The 17,666-nt window shown below is 57.6% G+C and overlaps 1 protein-coding gene and 1 non-coding gene across 11 annotated transcripts in view; both read left to right on the top strand.

Annotated features, from left to right (window-relative positions):
- The window catches only part of AP1B1 (adaptor related protein complex 1 subunit beta 1), a 52,910-nt gene extending 36,399 nt beyond the window's left edge, over window positions 1-16,511 (top strand). For 9 of the 10 annotated variants that reach the window (XM_045791282.2, XM_087857205.1, XM_087857203.1 and 6 more), the window contains 11 exons: window positions 2,632-2,730; window positions 3,242-3,501; window positions 4,366-4,567; window positions 5,332-5,352; window positions 5,890-6,033; window positions 10,276-10,421; window positions 12,139-12,268; window positions 12,565-12,649; window positions 13,361-13,447; window positions 13,553-13,707; window positions 15,260-16,511. In XM_045791282.2, coding sequence (XP_045647238.1) covers window positions 2,632-2,730; window positions 3,242-3,501; window positions 4,366-4,567; window positions 5,332-5,352; window positions 5,890-6,033; window positions 10,276-10,421; window positions 12,139-12,268; window positions 12,565-12,649; window positions 13,361-13,447; window positions 13,553-13,707; window positions 15,260-15,334 — 1,404 coding nt within the window. In that variant the 3' untranslated portion in view covers window positions 15,335-16,511. The remainder of the gene's footprint in view (window positions 1-2,631; window positions 2,731-3,241; window positions 3,502-4,365; window positions 4,568-5,331; window positions 5,353-5,889; window positions 6,034-10,275; window positions 10,422-12,138; window positions 12,269-12,564; window positions 12,650-13,360; window positions 13,448-13,552; window positions 13,708-15,259) is intronic. The other variant, XM_045791285.2, reaches the window with a different exon arrangement.
- Window positions 10,902-10,998, top strand: LOC123788266 (small nucleolar RNA SNORD125). The gene has a single exon (XR_006778465.1). It is a non-coding gene; the product is annotated as a small nucleolar RNA SNORD125 (small nucleolar RNA).
- Window positions 16,512-17,666: the final 1,155 nt, after the last annotated feature.

Genomic DNA, 17,666 nt, shown 5'->3' with positions numbered 1-17,666 from the left:
AAGCCAGCATTTCTGTTACAGAAGACAGATTAGATGCTGGGTGGGCAAAAACAACAGATGTCCATCACAAAATAATAGTACTAACTCCTACCATCACTGACTCCCACCGCCACCTGCCAAGTCCGCTGTCAGCCTGCCCTGGGCTGCTTTTACTTTCACCATTACTAGCCTCCTCACTTGCTTGTCTCTGAGAGAAGCAGAGCCTGGCTTGGGATCCCTTGTGCCCCTGCAATCAAGTCCTGCCTGGGATTACTGCAGAGGATGTCCTCTGAGGGGTGTTTCTGCCCATATACTATAAAGTAAATCTTTTGTAGCTGCTTCCCCCTTGGCCAAAGCCTGCTGGAGAGCCCCGGCTTGAAAAAGTCACAAGGGAAAGCTTGAGCAGGAGCCTGGCTTGAGGAAATGAATCTAATCTATGCTCCTCCCCGTTGGGTGGCCTGGAACAAGTTAAACTTGCCAAGCCTGTTTCTTTGTCTCCAGCACAGGGTTGTTGCAAAGCTGATTGGCTGATGTGTATAAACTGGCCACTCAGTGTTCTGCACACGGTAGCTGGATAAGGGCGATGGTGGTTTTAATTCAGGGGCCAGCTCCCTTTGCCTCCTGGGTTCACAACACCAAAGTTTTTATACTTGTTTAATGCTTTGCAGTTTGGGAACTTATTTTATTCATTTATTATATTTTATTTATGTATATATATTCGTTATATTTATTGGGCGTGGAGCCGAACATGGGGCTTGAACTTACTACCCTGAGATCAAGACCTGAGCCGAGATCAAGAGTTGTATGCTCAACCGACTGAGCCACATAGGTGCCCCAGCGATCTTACTTTAGATTGTCTCTTTGAGCCACCTTGTCCTGGTCTCCTAGGCCTCTCCAGCCATGGACAGGGAGCTCAGAAAGTCTTGTCCGGGCTGGTATGTCAGTCCAACCTGCATCTTGCCCCTGTCTGGATGGCAGGGGCAGTGGCATCATTGCAGGAGGGTTGTCCTGAACATGCAGGCTAACATGCGGGTGTCAGTGTGTTGGGGAGGGGTGGGAGGACTCAGGCTAGTGGCCGGAGTTCCTAGGCAGTGTGCAGACCCGATAGTGATGAATGATGCCAGACAGCCAGCTGACCTGGGTTGAGAACTTGGTAAAGAATCCCTGTGTGCTGGCTGTGGTGATATTGATGAACACGGTGACAGGTGTTGTGTATTGAGCAGAATACACGATAGGTTCTTTACAGTTCTTGTCTCATGGGCTCTCCCATTAATCCTGTGAGGTATTTATACTAACATTATAGATGAGGAAGCGAACTCAGAGACGTTGTATGACTTGTCCAGACTCAACGTTCAAATGAGGTGTGATGTGACTGTAGCTTCAAAGTCAGTGGTCATAAATCAATTTTGTGAGCTCACAAGAACCCCCTGAAGCAGGTCACCCTTCTCCCCACCAAAATGAGGATAAGTGGCTTCCCCTGGACTACCTGGCCAGGGGATGGAGCCAGGTTCTAGAAGCCACTCCCTGGGTTGCCTCCTACTTTGGCAACAGCCAGCCAGCTCCTCTCCTGTTGGCCCATGTGTAACCAAATGACAAGGACTCTGGATTGCTTGGTTCCAGAAACGGACCACATCTCTTCCATCCTGCCTCCTGCTGTTAGCCCATTCTGTTACCCTCCATCCTGTGGGCCACACCCGGGAGGTGCTGTAAGCCCTGTTCCCTCCCTCCTGCCACAGGCCTGTCCCTGATCCTGGCTCGGGAGCCTCAGACTGCCTTCTTGTCCCAGGACTGGCAAAAGTGAGATGTGGCTAGGGAAGGACTATGTGCAGAGAATTGTTCTTTCAGAGATGTTTTTTGAGTTAGCAGGTTTTTCTTAAGTGCCTGCTCTACACTGGACACTCGATAGAGCAATAACCAGGGATACTGCGGTGACAGGCATGATCTCTGCCCTCAGACGGCTGTCTCCACAGGAGAGGCCGGTGGCTGAAAAGCATTTCTAATAGTGTGGGGTGGTGCTGATGGGGGGGGGTGATGCAGGAGGCTGCAGAGGCGTGGGGGTGCTGGGGACAGCTTGAGCTCTGAGGGGTGAGAAGATGTTGGCCAGGCCGAGGGCAGCAGGGGTCATGATCAGGTGAAGACAGCAGCAGCAGCAGCAGCGTGAGAGACGGGGGCTGAGAGGGCTGGGCAGGAGTGGTTCCCACCTTCTGCTAGAAGCCCAGCTCCTCAATGACAGGCTGACTCCGTGGGCCCTCCTGGCCCAATCCGTCGCTGGCAGCATCTCTGCTTCTTGACAGATGGTCCCTTTAAGAAGCACACCAGCCACACGTGTTGCCTTTTTAAGCTGCAAATTCCTTAAGGCACTGTGAGGCTGGGAATTCTGGCAGGTTTCTGGGACCCAAGGGTAGGGATGCCAAATAGTAGTGGTCGTCTCCTTCCTTAGTGGTAATGCCAAGGTCCTGGTGACTCAGCACTATCAACAGCCCTCTGGCCTTGGTCTCTTCTGTGGCCAACTCCAAACCTGGGAAGGCTGCTCTCAGCTTCCAAGGCCTTTGAAAAATGCCCCTTTCCATCTTTAAGGCCCTCATTTGGTTTCCTCCCATCCCCTCATGAAGCCCTTGCTACTTCTTCCTCGTCACCTCTGTCTTCTCGCAGGTCCAGCTGCAGCTACTGACAGCCATTGTGAAACTCTTTCTGAAGAAGCCGACAGAGACCCAGGAGCTGGTGCAGCAGGTCCTCAGCTTGGCCACTCAGGTCAGTGCCCCCGCCTTTCTGCTGCACCCAGTGCAGGTCTCACTCCACAGAGGGCGCTTTGGTCCAAGGAGCCAGCCAGACCTTCGTGCCAAGGTCCTGCCCCAAAGACTGGCCTCACTGGGGGGTGGCCCTAGAGTAATCCAGGATCCCTGCTCAGGGAGCTCAGTCTCAGATAAATCAAGATGGAGTGGGTCACATGGTAAGGTTGAGACAAACTGCAAACCAAAGAGGAGAGGGAGGTCCAGGAGAACCAGAGGGTTTGTAGGATAGGGAGGGCAGGTTTTGGAGGGGTGTGAGGAGTAGGGACAGGAGTGGGAATGGCCTAGGGGAGGAAATTGAGGGGCCAGGCCATGTTTAGGGACAGGTTCATGGGACTGCTCAGAATCAGTGTTGTCGGCCAGTGCTGTGACCATACCTGGGTCATGGGGTTTTGGGAGGAGCTCTTTCCTTTTCAGCCAGTTGCTCTGCTCCGAGTTTTAATTTGCTTCTCATCACCTCCCCGCTGCATAAGGACTCCGATAACCCGGACTTGCGGGACCGTGGCTACATCTACTGGCGTCTGCTCTCCACGGACCCAGTGGCTGCCAAGGAGGTGGTGTTGGCTGAGAAGCCCCTCATCTCTGAAGAGACAGATCTCATCGAGCCCACGCTGCTGGACGAGCTCATCTGCTACATTGGCACCCTGGCCTCCGTCTACCATAAGCCTCCCAGCGCCTTTGTGGAGGGGGGCCGGGGCGTGGTGCACAAGAGCCTGCCCCCTCGCACCGCCTCGTGAGTAAAGTGGGCCAGTCTCCAGGCTGAGCCTCCCCACCTGGTTTTCCAGTTCATTAGCCCAGGCACTCAGGCCTGATGTGGTAACTCCTGGCCAGGCCTGCGTCTGAGGGAAATTACCATTCTAGACTTTTTTTTTTTAATTATTCAATTTATTTATTTTAGAGAGAGTGTGAGCGGGGTGAGGGGCAGAGGGAGAGAGAATCTCAAGCAGACTTCACACTGAGCGTGGAGCCCAATGTGGGGCTCGATCCCACAAGCTGAGATCATGACCTGAGCCGAAATCAAGAGTCGGACGCTTAACCTACTGAGCCACCCAGGCGCTTGCATTCTAGTGACTTTATAATGAATGTTTACTACGTACCAGGGTGACCTCATTTGGTAAGGGTGACCTTACAGCAGCTCTAAGAGGTATCCCCATTTAACAGACGAGGACAACAGGACAGAAAACTTGAAGGCCTGGTGCAGCATCCCACAGCCAGCACAGCTAGGCCCAGACCTGATTCTAATTCCAGAGCCCTGTTCTTCTCGCCCTCCTCTGCCACCCCGCGGTGGTTGGTTTGGCCTGGGGACCCAGTGCTCCAGGGTGGGCATCCAGTCTCTAGAGTGCACTGAGTGGTGGAAATACAGAGGGTCCCTCCCTTCACTCACCCCCATGATGCTGGTTCTTTTGGGGAGCCAAGAAGATGGATCATGTGTGGGAAAGGGGAAGAGGAGGGGGCATGTAGTTAGATAGCCCTTCTGGAACAATGTGGAGACCCAGGGACCTGTCCTGGGGGAGGATCCTGGAGACTGAGGACTCTGACCTCCCTGAAACAGCCTAGCACCCACCCCACTGACCCTCTCCCTCCTGTGTTGTCACAGGAGCGAGAGCACAGAGAGCCCTGAGACGGCCCCTGCTGGAGCACCCTCTGGTGAGCAGCCGGATGTCATCCCCACCCAGGGCGACCTGCTGGGTGACCTCCTCAACCTGGACCTCGGCCCCCCGGTGAGCGGCCCACCCCTGGCCACCACCTCAGTGCAGATGGGAGCCGTGGACCTTCTTGGTGGAGGCCTCGACAGCCTGGTATGTCCTGGGGCCCCCTCTGGATGACATTGATAATGACCTTTAGAGGAGCAATCACTGAGCGCCCTGCCTGTGCCATTTACCAACCAAGGGCCTCAGGGTACACCTGTCTATGAAGGTGACTGTGTTGCTCCCTACTTAGAGGGGAGAAAACTGAGGCTTCAAAAGTTCAGATGACCTTCCCTTTAAAAGCACACAGTATGTGGCAGAAATGGGACTTAGCCCTTTGCTGGGCCACGGAGCCCCAAGAGATCTGGAGCCCGTAGGGCTAGAGGAGCTAGACTGGTGTCCACTTACCCCCACACCCTGTACCAGCTTGGGACAATAGCCCAGGAGGCCTGAGAGGCCCATGAAGGGTCAGGGACAGTCCCTCCTCCCCTGTAGAAGGGGGTGGTAAGGCTGCACTGGGTATCTCCCTGGGACTTCTTCAGGCAACTGGTGGAGCCAGGAGGAAGGGGTAGCAGAGCCCGTGTCACTTGGGCATGTCTGGCTCAGGTCCCGAAGGCATCACACAGGAAAGAGTAGGAAAGGCCATGGCACAAGATGTGGGTGGTGGAGTGAGGCCCCAGAAGTAGTGCCCTTCATCGAGATAGTCTGAGCCCCCCTTAAGCCTGACACCGTCTCACCCCAGACTCCTCTCAGTGGAGCAGCAGTGACTAATCTTTTCCCTCTTTCCCTCTCTCTCTTGTCTCTGTCTTCTTTCCTGGCTTTTCTCTCTGCATGTGGCTGCCTGTTCTCTTCACCCCGCCTGCTTCTGCTTGGAGATGGGGGATGAGCCTGAAGGGGTATGGTTCAACCCTTGTGCCACCGAGCCTTTGTCTCTGCTCTTCCTGAGTGCTGGCCCAGCATCCCAAGGGGTGGATAGTGTCAAAGCAGTGCCTCCCTGCTGAGCCATGGCCTTCTATCCAGTGTCCCATCCTCAGCACCCTAAGACAAAGTTGCCTGGTCATCCCGAGGATCACCCGTGCTCTGTTTCCACGGGCCCTCGGTGAAATCCTAGAGGGTGTGCTCCTGTCTGCTTAGCACAGCCTCACAGCAATGGTCTCGGGTACTCCTTTTTATCGGTGGGCTACATGTCCCAGCCCTTTCCCAGAGGTCAACCCTAAGACTGGAGTCTTCCAGGTCATGGGAGGGCATAGTCTTTCTTCTCCACCCCCTTAACCCTGTCTTGTCTCTGCAACTTAGAGCTAGTATGACAACAGCCCCGCAGCCCCTCTCCTGCCCTGTCCCATGGTCTAAAGTGCCAGGTTGCTCCACTCATGCCAGGCTTCTCATGTCCCACCTCTAATGCCTGCCTCTGACCCCTTTCCCTTCCTTTTCAGATTGGAGGCCCCAATTTTGTGGCACCCCCAGCAGCAGCAGTTCCAGCCAACCTAGGAGCATCCATGGGCAGTGGCCTGAGTGACCTTTTTGACCTGACCAGTGGCGTGGGCACGCTATCAGGATCGTATGTGGCCCCCAAAGCAGTAAGTACCACACCTCCTTCCATGGCAGGAGCAGAGGGAAGTTAGACACTGACTGATGTCTGGGTTCCTGAAATGGCCCATTCCATGGAATCAGCTCAGGCCAACAGGGACAGGCTCCAGGGGCAACAGTTTGCCAGCACGATACTGAGGGCAGCCAGGGGCTGTGGGAGCACAGGGAAGAGATGCTAGGTCGGCCCTGGGGGCCTGGGAAGACCTCCCAGAGCAGGGTTGCTGGAGCTCAGGCCTATGGATCAAGCCAGAATTAGGCGAAAGTGGGGAGAAGGCTCCAGGTGGCTGTCACAGCCTGTGCCAAGGCCTGGAGGGGAGGGGGAGTCTGCACCTCCCGGAGAACCGGCAGAAATCCCATCTAGTTGGAGCAGCAGTTCTCAGGGCTGTCCCACCCGGTCCCCTTGTTGATGACAGACGTTGTCTAATGCATCCTCTATTTCCTGTGCTCAAGGGAGACATGTGGACTGTGCAGCCTGCCTGTACAGATCACTTCAGAATTAGATTCTAGCACTTCGTAAAGGAGACAAAGGGAAGAGAATAAAATGATACAGCTCAGTATTGTAAAGGCTCAGGTACGTCTGCCCCGGCAGATCTGACGAAGTCGTCAGGTGTTGGCAGCGGCGTAGCGTCACCGAGATGGCCGCAGGCAGCGTTTGTAGCGTGGGTGCTGTGAGCCATGGGGCTAGGGGGGCCCTTAGTTCCTGAAGCGGTGACTGACTCCCAGTAAAGTGGCAATAAAACAAAGAACAGGCTTTCTTTGATTTTCACCAAAGTTGGGTTCCCAGCAATTTCAGGATATGTTGAAACCAAGGGATGAAGGAGAGTTGCTCAGCGAGGAGACTGTTGTCTTCCCGGTGGCACGCTCAGCATCCCTGACCCCGGCCCGTTGAATGTGGTGCCTTCCTGTCATTGTGCCACCTGCGGGTGCCCCATAGATGCCCACCATGCTACCGAGGGCTGGTACTCCCCAGGACTCCCGCCTAGACTAGGGATTAGGGAGGGAAAAAACTGCCAAGGTCTGCATTGCCAGGCCGTGAGGGTCTCTCTCAGTCCTGGTACAGCGGAGCCAGTAGAAGGTTTTAAGCAGAGATGAAAGGTATCCGCACTGGAGAGAGATTGCTTTGGCTACACTGTGGCGGGCAGGTTGGAAGGGCTAGGACAGAAGCAAGGTGCCCGGTTAGGAGACCGGCAGGAACTCCTGTGTGGTGATGGCTCCTGGACAAGGGCACCTTTGAGGGCGGAGGCGAAAGGCTGCACTGGAAAGCTCCTCAGGAGGTGGGACTGTCAGGGAGGGAGGGATGCTGGCTCCAGCAGGAGGATGGGAGAGGTGCCGTTGCGGAGCCAGGGGCAAGGAAGAGGAAGGAGAGCTGGGTTTGCGAGGCAGGCAAGAACATTGGGCCTGGCAGTGAGGAGAGTGTGGTGTGGGCCACACCCTCAGCATCAAGGAAGCTTCTAGAGGGGACGGACCTGGCCTGACCCCCTCACGACGCTCCGGGCAGACACCGTGTCTGCCACTTGGTTCCCAGCCAGAGCCCCTCTCTCTCTTCCAAGGTCCCCTCCCCAGAGCAGGACGCAGCTGGGCTTAAGGGTGAGATGACCTCTCGGTTGTGACTGCGGAGCTATGAGCCAGCGCCTGCCTTGGCCTCACCAGGTGTGGCAGCTGTGCCTGCAGCGGTGGTGGCCAGAGCCCCCAGCAGACAACAGGTTTAGTGCCGGCAGCAGCACACTTCTGTGCCAGGGATGGCAGGGGCGTGGCACAGCCCCCACCCCGCCAAATCCCACCAGAAGCCTTATGGCGCTGTTCTTCCTGTTCTGCGATGGAGACATCTGAGTGCTTTTGCCTAAGGTCACAAAACAACTAAGTGACAGAGTCGAAACTGAATGCAGGTGGTGGCACCAAAGCCCCCATTCCTGATCCCGATAGGATCGTGCCCCCCAGTGTTTGAGAACGTCCTGTGTGCCTTAGCGTCATAGGTTGTCAGAATCACTAATTACTACCCAGATTGGCTACCTCAATGTGTGAGGCCAGCACATACAGCCCAACGTAACAGGCGTAAGGCAGGACCAAGTGACAGAAGAGCAGCAAAGACTCCTGCAGTCCTGTGCGCGCCCGGCCTTGCCAGGACTGCAGAGCTGCCAGGAATATAAAGTCCGGAGCTGGCCCCCGGGAGCTGGCCCTCTGCGTGTGTGTTCATTTTAATGGGTGCTGTCGCTGCCTTTTCTTCGTGAGGCCCAAATGGGTGGACCAACAGTGAGTGCTAGAAATGAGAGGTTAGGGGATCACCCGGTCAGGAACTTAGGGCAGGCTGCCTGGAAGAGAGTCCTTACAACACGGGACTTTCCCCATCATCTTAGACACAGGAGTCTTGGGGGTGCGAGTGCGTTCTTCTTCAGAAGCAGTAGGTGTGTCATCTGCACTTTCCTAGCAGCCATGTGACTGCCTAGAATGGTTTGTCCCATGTGCATTCTCCCCGCCACACCTGTGGGAGTAAATATGTTCTCCAACTTTCCTGGTCAAGGGAATGAGGCTTTCTCTGCGCAAGAACTTGGGAGTTTCTCAAGCATTTGGACCAGTGGGTGGTGACGTTTCCTTGGGTCCTTCAGTGAATGTTGATGGTTAGTTCTGTGGTGGGACCTGTGCTAGACTCCATGAAGCCATGGTGACCAAGAGAAACGAGGTCTCCAAGGCAGTAGCCAGTCCCAGTGACAGAAGCAGTTCTGCAAGAGCTGTGAAAGGTGGCCCGCTGGAGGGGCAGGGCCCCAGGAAGCCACTCTGGGGGGTTGGTGGGGGGCTTGGAGCTCTTTGCTTCCCTGACTCAGCTGCGGCTGAAGCCCTGTGATTCTGCCCTCACACCTTTGTCCCAGGGAAACAGAGGATGATCAGGTTAGCAATTACGGCGGGGGTGGGGGCGGGGCTGCAGAAGCACTTTCCAGACCGGGGGGCGGGGGGGGGGCGGCAGCAGAGGAGCGGGTTCATTCGAAGCCCGGCGGAGGGGGGCGCCGGGACATGAGGCCATGGGCAGTGGAAGTGTCACAGCATTGGAGGAGTTTAAGTTTTATTTATTTAGGTAATCTCTCTGCCCCATGTGGGGCTCAAACTCATGACCCCGAGCTGAAGAGTCAGCCAGGCGCCCCCAGATCTGTACTTTAGAAGATGACTTTAGCTGCTGTGGAGGGAGGGGGGAGAGGGATTGGGGCACCCCAGGGGCTGCCGTCTTACCTGGCGGACTCTGACTGTGGCTCAGATGCGCGTGCTGTGTGCCGAGGGAAGTGGGGTGAGAGACGGTGAGACGTTCGCTGACACAGGGTACCTTAGGGCAGCTCTTGAGGAGGCCTGGGCCTTTTGACCTCGGGGGCGGGGGGTTGTGAAGGATCCTAGAGAATAAGGGCCTCAAAGGCATGTGCACGGCCCTGGCCCTGGATGACACCTGCAGATGTCCCGCATGGTTGGGGCTTTAATTCAGGCTGGTCTCTCTGCAAACAAACGCTGCCTGGATGCCAGCACCACAGCAAGCTCTAAGCCAAGGATGAGCTGACTGGGTGCAGGGGAGACAGACACACGGGCTCACATTTATCTGCTAAAATGTCATGGTAGCGTGGATGTAGGAAAGGAACCTAGGTGAGGGCTTCCCGGAGGAGGCAGCTCTTGAGCTGAGACTCCTGTGACAGCCAAGCAGCAGAGGGCCTGCCAGTCAAGAGATCCTCTTAGGTACTGTCCTTGGTCAGCCCAGTTTCTACAATTAAAAGGCCAGCCCTGCCTTCTGTGTGGAAGGATAGACTGTGACAGCCAGGGAGGCCTGGGGCTCTGGCTGAGGCCCCAGATGCCCTTGGGCTCTTCTTGACTCTACTTGGCCCTTCAGGAGGCTGGCAGGGCCCACTCATCTCATCACCTTTCTCAGCGCTACTTACTGAATGTTCCTTCTTGGACCTCCAAAGAGTCAGATCAGCCCTTGGGCACGCCGAGCACCTCTCTACTCCAGGCTTCTCTGATACACAGCCACACTGTGGGGGTGGCCCTGGGTGGGCCATGCAGGATTGTTCCTCTCATCCCAAGATCCACATGGCCGTCTCCTAGTGGTAAAGGCAGCTGTGATGAACCTGGGAGGCTTCTAAGGGAGAGGAAGAAAGAAGGTGAAGAAGAGGCGGGGGGCGGAGGGCAGTTACCCTCAGGTGGGCTGTGAACTTTTATGAAAGTGGCATACACGAGCCTCTTCTCCGCTGTCTTCCCTGTAGGTGTGGCTCCCGGCCATGAAGGCCAAGGGGTTGGAGATTTCAGGGACCTTCACCCGCCAGGTGGGCTCCATCTCCATGGACCTGCAGCTGACCAACAAGGCCCTACAGGTCATGACCGACTTTGCCATCCAGTTTAACCGCAACAGGTGGGCTCCTAAGGCCAGTGCGATGAGAGCGCTGCTGGGACTGCCGGCAGGGCCGGAGCTCTGAGGGGTCTGGTGCCTCACAAGTGCATCTCAGCCCCAAACCCTCTAAAGCAAGGATTTTTTTTCCCTTCCCCATGACCTCTTTATGTGGACTCCAAAGTACCAGGCAGAGGGGTAGGTTGTCTCCCCTTCTTTTAGCCTTCCTCCACTGCTGAAAGAGTGTTTGCTGACAAAAACCCCCAGCTCCAGACTGGGAGCCTGCCTTCGGCAAACACCCCACATGACAGGATGGAGCCTCCTCTCCAGGCCTAAGTTGCTGCCACCTCAGGGCCCAGCTGTCAGTAGGCTGACGGGGAGTGGTGGCTGCTTCGGCTCCTCACCCCACTAGGTCCCCTGCACTGGAGGTCCTGGGGAAGGTTTCCTCTCTGGCCCCGTTGGGGTCCTCATGGACCAGGCCAGCTAGGCCAGGGCTCTCTGGGGGACCCAAGCAGCCTCTCCTGATGATTCTTCTTCCTGAGCGGCTCTAGTGATGAGCAAACTGAGCCTCTAAGAAGTTGACTGAAGGGGCTGCTTCCTCAGGGGGAGCCCACAGGCCAGTGGGTCCTGACCCGCTGTCGGCTCTGCTCCTTATCCTCAGATGGCCCTAGAGTTCATAGAAGCACTCTAGGCTGCAAGGGGGAGTCTCGATGATGGCTCACAACAGACTCACAGCGTGCTGACAACTCCCTGGGTGGCAGGCCCTGTGCCGAGGACTTTAGAACTATTATCTTACTTTGAGCTACTTGACAGCCCAGTGAAGTCAATGCCATTGTCCTGCTTTCCGTAGATAATGACACCTGGGCTCAGAGAGGGCCAGTTCCTTGCCCAGGATCACACAGCAGGCAGTGGGGGAGCTTCCAGGAAAGCCTGAAGAGCCGGGCCACCACAGAGGCCTGGGGTTCCCCACATCGTCTCCCACCGGGTCCCAGGCAGGTCTGAGCCATCGCGGGCAGAGTGCAGGCCGGGTCAGGCAGCTCAAGCTCTGGATCTCAGCCGTGCTGCTCATCCCATAGGCTCTGAGCACAGGCCTGCCCCTCCCTAAGTTTCCATGTCTTGGAAGATGAGAGAATGTATACCTCTCGCTGTTTTTATGAGGGTAGGAATTGGTGTAATGTCAAACCCCAGCCTGGGCACAGTGAGCTGTCACTTCGTGGTCCTGTGTCTCACACTCATGGGGGTCCTCCCCTCCTGATTTACCTATGTGTTGCTTTACTAAGAAGTAGGGCTTTCCTGAATCTCTCTCTGACCAGTTGTAGCCCAGACAGTAAAACCTGGTATCTTGCTTGGGATGGTTACATCCTTCTTGGAAGATGGGGATTGGTAGCAGAAACTTGGGTGCTCAGAGTCTTCAGTTACAAGCAGCTGGTGTTAGCTGGAGCTCCTCAAGTGCACGACAGAGCAAGGCTGTGTTCACCTGGGCCTGCTCAGTGCGTAGCCCAGAAGAAAAAGTGGAGCAGAGATGGGCTTTAGGCCTTCAGCTGGCCCAGGGCTCATTCCTCCCGTCCACACAGCCATTGAGAGTGGGGGTCAGGAACTTGTCTGTCTGTCCTGGGCCTAGAGCTGAGGTGCAGCCGGCTTGCTGGAGAGGCTTCCTGCCAGCTCTGGAGCCTGAGGAGCCCCCATCCCACGTCAGCACCTGTTCCCCCTGCCATTCCCGCGGGGGCTTCTCTCTCCCCAGCTTCGGCTTGGCCCCTGCTGCCCCCCTCCAGGTCCACGCACCACTCAGCCCCAACCAGACTGTGGAGATATCCCTGCCTCTCAACACGGTGGGCTCGGTCATGAAGATGGAGCCTCTGAACAACCTCCAGGTGTGTTTCGGGCAAGGCTAAGCACCCCACTCCTTACCTGCCCCCCTACCGCAGGGGAGGAGCCTGGTGGAGAGGTCTGGGGCCTGGCCTTTGTTGGCAAAGGGGTGTGTCTATGGAGTTGTGCTCTTCGCCAGAGATCTGGCAGGGGAGGCCTGATCCGAGGGGACGAGGGGTGTGGTGGCCAGGGAAGGTGTGTGAGGGGACCTGCTCAGGTGGAGGCACAGGGAGCAGGCCCTTCCTGGGGCCTCAGCGGTCGTGTCAAGCATCAGGGACCGATCGGGTGGCCTTGTTCCTAGGTGGCCGTGAAGAACAACATTGATGTCTTCTACTTCAGCACTTTGTACCCACTGCACGTCCTCTTTGTGGAGGATGGAAAGATGGGTAAGTCCTGAGGGTGCCCTGAGGGTCCCCGGAATATAACGATTGGCTTTGCCCCACGATGGAGTCTGTGAGTCGCCACCCCCTCTGTAGAGCCTGAGGCAAGGGTCACACCTCCATCAAGGACCCCTGGGTGTCGTCTAGCCAGCTCTGTCCCACGGTGGGGGCCTTGCCATGTCGGAGCTGTCTCACTCCTAAGTTCTGCTCTGCCTGCCCCTCCGCCTTGCCCATAGTCTCTAGGCACTCCTCCCACAGCCTCCCGAGCTGGGGAGCCCAGACCGTGTCACACTCGATGTCCATCTCCTGTGCCCTGGCTGGAACCCCTAAGAAGACTCATCCGCATGTCGGGAGGGCTCACTGCCAGCTCAGAGCTGAGCAGAGAACTTTGCCCACATCATCTCTCGGTCACCACAGAAGCCCTGTGACACAGGCTGTGATTAATGAGCAGGCTGCTTGGGGCCAGGGCAAGAGGGAGTACATATGTGGGTGCTGGGAAGGAGAGATTTAAGGCCCAAGGGGGTGGGGAGCCCAGGATCTTTTGGGAGCAGCACTGGTGACCGCTGTCACAGAGCTGAAGGTTTGTTTGGGGAAGCAAGAGGGGGCTGTGGCAGAGCTACTGCCTGCCTTCCGCTTCAAGTTGGCACCCCCAAAAGACCCACTTCTGCTAGATGTTAGTTTATCAGGGTCCCATCTTCTACCTTGCCCCCCCCTCAGACCGGCAGATGTTCCTGGCCACGTGGAAGGACATCCCCAATGAAAATGAAGCCCAGTTCCAGATCAGAGACTGCCCCCTCAATGCGGGTAGGACGTGCCAGCCCTCCCCTGCCTTCCCGCCTGTCCACACTGCCCCTCACCTGTACCCCTGGCCCTCTCCCACTGCTGACTGGGGGCCCTTCTCGCTCTCAGAGGCCGTGAGCAGCAGGCTGCAGAGCAGCAACATCTTCACAGTGGCCAAGAGGAACGTGGAGGGCCAGGACATGCTCTACCAGTCCCTGAAGCTGACCAACGGCATCTGGGTGCTGGCGGAGCTGCGTATCCAGCCGGGCAACCCCAGCTTCACGGTGAGGCTCCCCGCTCCTGCCCTGCCAGCCCTGGGGTGTCTCCCTCCGTGTGCCGAGCAGCCTCTCCTTCCCTCGCTCCTTCCCAGAGCAGGGGTCAGTCTGATGGGGGGCGCTCTAGCCCAGCTAGGCTGGGGTCCCTCTGAACCTGACGTGAATGAGCATCAGAATTCTGTGCCTAGCTTCCAACTCAGTCCCATCAGGTTACCTAGGTAAGACACTAAACTGTGTCACCAGTGAGTTGGACTAGAAGATTCTATACAGTTGGGCCCCATGAGGTGACACAGTTGGCCCAAGGCCTACCTGACTGGGAAATGGCACTGCTGGGCCCAGGCCTTGGCCCTCCTCCCACTCTTCCCTGCCAGAGGGCCCACCTAGGAGGGCACTGATGGCGAGCATCTTGTCCTTCCTGGCCTTCGTGTCAGACCCCAGTCAGGACATGGCTTCCACGAAGTGCGTGGTTGTCCTGGAGGCGGTGCTGCTATTCCAGGCTCCAGAGAGCACCAGGCTTTGCTTCTCCCCCTGCACCTCAGTGTCTGGCAGGCACGGCCCTCCAGACATTGCTCTCCGGGCCCCGCTGGCAGTGCTGGCACTGTGGTTGGGCGGGGGCTGCGGTGGGGGCTTCGGTGGTGGTAACTTCCATCTTCCTGTGTTTGGTTGCTGCATGCCCACCTTCCCTGCTGGCGCCCGTGGTGCAGGACTTGGAGGTTAGCAGATTGCTTTTCTCTTCCTCTTTCCCCTCCATTCTCCCCAGCCACACCTTGCACCGCCCGTCTCCTGGCCTGGCTCCAGTGCACCTTGCCTCTCCTAGCCTCGCCTCACCCTGCCGCTCCCCAAAGCCGGGCAGACATGCACGCAGGCCACAGGCACGGGGCACCCCAAAGCTTCCCAACCAGGTGAACCTGATTGAGGAGCTGGTACCCCCACTTCTCAGCACGCACAGTGTGCACAGAGCCCTTCAGAGAAGATTGGGGCCCCGCAGGGCCACCACGGCTGACTTCCGGAGCTCCATCCACTCCTCCCCTTTCTAATCGCACCCTTCAGCAGCAGTGATTTTGGCAGAAGTGCTGGTGGCTCTTGTTCCTCCTCTGCCTGCTCCCGGCTCACAGCAGCAGAGCCTCATGCCGGAACCCAGGAAGACTCCCCGGCGCCCTCCGCCCCCATCTCTCCAAGCAGAGACCTGCTCGGAGACCCCAGCCCTTCACAGGCGGTGACGGGCCCCAGCAGCTCTGTGGGGCGGGGGCTGGGCCCTCGCCGCCAGCCGCCCGCTCATGATTCATGCTGCTCGCAGCTAGGGCCGCGGTGGCTGGGCTGACAGCAGGTGTGTGGGCTGCAAGTATATTTGGTCCGCGCCCAGCTGGCCGCAGCAGCCGCCCCCTCTGCTTTACTACACATCTGCCCTAGCCGCGCCGCCGCCAGGCCACGTGTGCACACCACACTCTTCCATCTGGCTCTCGCACGCTCTCGTCGCTCCCTGTGTTCCTTCCCAGCCCCAGAGAGGAGCCCGGGGAGCTTGGAGCCCTCTCCATCCCCTGTCCTCTCTCTCCCCCTGCAGCTGTCCCTGAAATGTCGAGCACCAGAGGTGTCCCAACACGTGTACCAGGCCTACGAGACCATCCTCAAGAACTGAGGCCCCATCCAGTGCCCACCCCAGCCTTCTGCCAGCCCCAACAAGGAGCCCCCTCGGAGTGGCAGTACCTCCTTCCTAGAGAGGCTGAACAAGGCTCCTGGCCACCACGGAGTTCCCTGGTCCTGACTGCCGGGCCCACCCGGGTCCTCGGGGCAGGGCAGCATTCCTCCTGGAGTGAAATCTCAGTGTACCCCAGTGCTCGGGGACTCCCTTCTTCCGTTGCTGCTGACAGGGTCAGGTGAAGAGGGGACCAAAGGAGACAGAGCCAGAGAGGCCACCGAAGCTGATCAGGCAGACCCAGGGTTCTTCTCTTCCTTTTCCCGACCGGTGCCTGCAGGGCGAGTGTGTGGCTCCCTCTGGGCTCCTGGCCCGGGAAGCCCCTTGCCCCTCAGTCTCTCTTTGGTCAGTGTTAGAGGGCCTCCCCGTTGCCTGCTTTCGTGCCAGGCTGTCCTGGTGTGTGTGGAGGATCCCTTGGTGGACCAGGAGAGCTCCTCTGTCGGGGGTCTGGGGCTCCCGGGGCCTACACCCCTACCCTCCGTCCCTCTCTGCATCCACCCAGGCTGGGCCCCTGTGGTTGTGGCACTCAGGCCTCTGCCTCCTGAGCACTGACCCACACGAGCAAGACTGGGCAGAAACGTCCAAAGCCCCGGCCCAGGCTCCTGCTCCCCTGCAGTGACACACACCCACTCACCCCTCACCCCACTCCTTCTCTTGCCCCTGAGGACGGTGACTGCCTACGATACAGTCTTTGGCATCCCCTGTGTTCCTGGAGCAGACAGGGATGGGGCACGTGGGTGAGCGGGGTACTTCCCATCTGGGGTTTCTTTGGGGTTTCTCCTTAGTGTCTGCTACCCTCCCCGTGGCCTCCCAAATTTCAGTTGTGTCTGACAGAGCATTAGGTTTTCCTGTACTGCTGTTTAATAATAAAGATTCTGCTTTTGGCAATCACGGACACTTTTTTCCCCTCCACCAAATGTCAGAACTGAAAATGGCCTCCGCGTGATTGAGGGCGGTGTTCTGAGCCCTGCAGTACCTGTAATATTCGTAGCATACATACGTGCGTGTACATATACATATGTACATATACTGTCGTACACGTAATATACACACATGTATATATAATGTATGTTAACTCTTATTTTCAGAAAGAGAAAGTGAATAAAAATAATGACATCAAGTGTGTCCCTGGCCGGTGTGTCAGGTCCTGAGGCTCTTGTGGGTGGGGTCCTGGGTCCAGGATCAAGGGCTCGAGCTGTGTGCCAGGCCCCTCCCCTGGCACTCTGAGGACAGCGCCTTTCCCTCTACCCTGTCCTTAAAAACGGACCTCTGAGGCCTCGGGTCACCCTGGCACAGCTCCTGCCCTTGATTGTAACTCCACCCAGCCGTCTCGCCTTTTGATGTTGGCCAAGAGGGCTGACTTCTGTTTTGGTTTTCCTCCGCTCCCTGCCATCACGAAAGCTCCAAGAGCCGTGGGGAGGTACTCCGGTGGGGTGCTGTTGCAGGAGAGGGAACAGTTGGGTAGGCGGGGCACCAGGCCTGTAAGGCAGGCTCTTCCCCAGCCTGCATCTGCAGCCGGCTGAGTGGGGGTCCTAAGCTGGTGCCCACCCAGCTGCCAGCAAGGTCATCCCGTGTGGCCCCAGTGCTGGCATTGGCTTGGATCCCAGGGGAAGGCAGCCAGACCCTGGGCAGGGCCCGATAGCAAAGCTGTCTATGGTTCTCAATGCTCGGTGGCCCAGGGGCCTTCCGCCTGCCTTTAAGTGGGGGGAGCAGCCTGGGTGCCCTCACCCCATTTCAGCCCAGCTGTTCCCTGCACTGCCCACTTCTGACCCACTGCTGCCTTCCTGGTGCTGGGCGGCTGAAAGAAGAGCGCCTGCAGGAGTGCCTGGCCCTCTGGTGCCCCACCTCTGACCCCTGCGGCTGAAAAGTCTAGAGCCGACCACATCCCTTGATGGCACAGTCCAGTTCTCAGGGTACCTGAAAGTCCAGGGCTCGGGAGCCCCTACACCGATGCAGCTGGAATGCCCCTGGCGTGGACTAGAGAAGGGTTTGGAGCCCTCGAGGAGGCTCACCCTGGCCTGCAACGTCGCCTGCTGCTCCTGCTGCTGGGGGGCCTGGCTCCCATCCAAGATCCCGGTGCGTGCACTGCCAGGGTCATGGCTCCCCACCCTTCTACCCCTGAAGGTGGGCTTGAAGTGCAGGATCGCTGTCCGCGGTGGAGTGGTGTTGGGTGAGGAGGTCCAGGACCACGTACCTGGGGGTTAGGAGAAAGGCTGGCCTGCTTGAATGGAGTACCTGGGACCACCATCAAACACCCGGGATTTGCCCTCCTGTA

Source organism: Ursus americanus, chromosome 30 (genome assembly GCF_024610735.1).
Source record: "Ursus americanus isolate L20-20 chromosome 30, mUrsAme1.1.p, whole genome shotgun sequence".
NCBI lineage: Eukaryota > Metazoa > Chordata > Mammalia > Carnivora > Ursidae > Ursus > Ursus americanus.
This window is presented reverse-complemented; position numbering and strand designations above follow the sequence as displayed.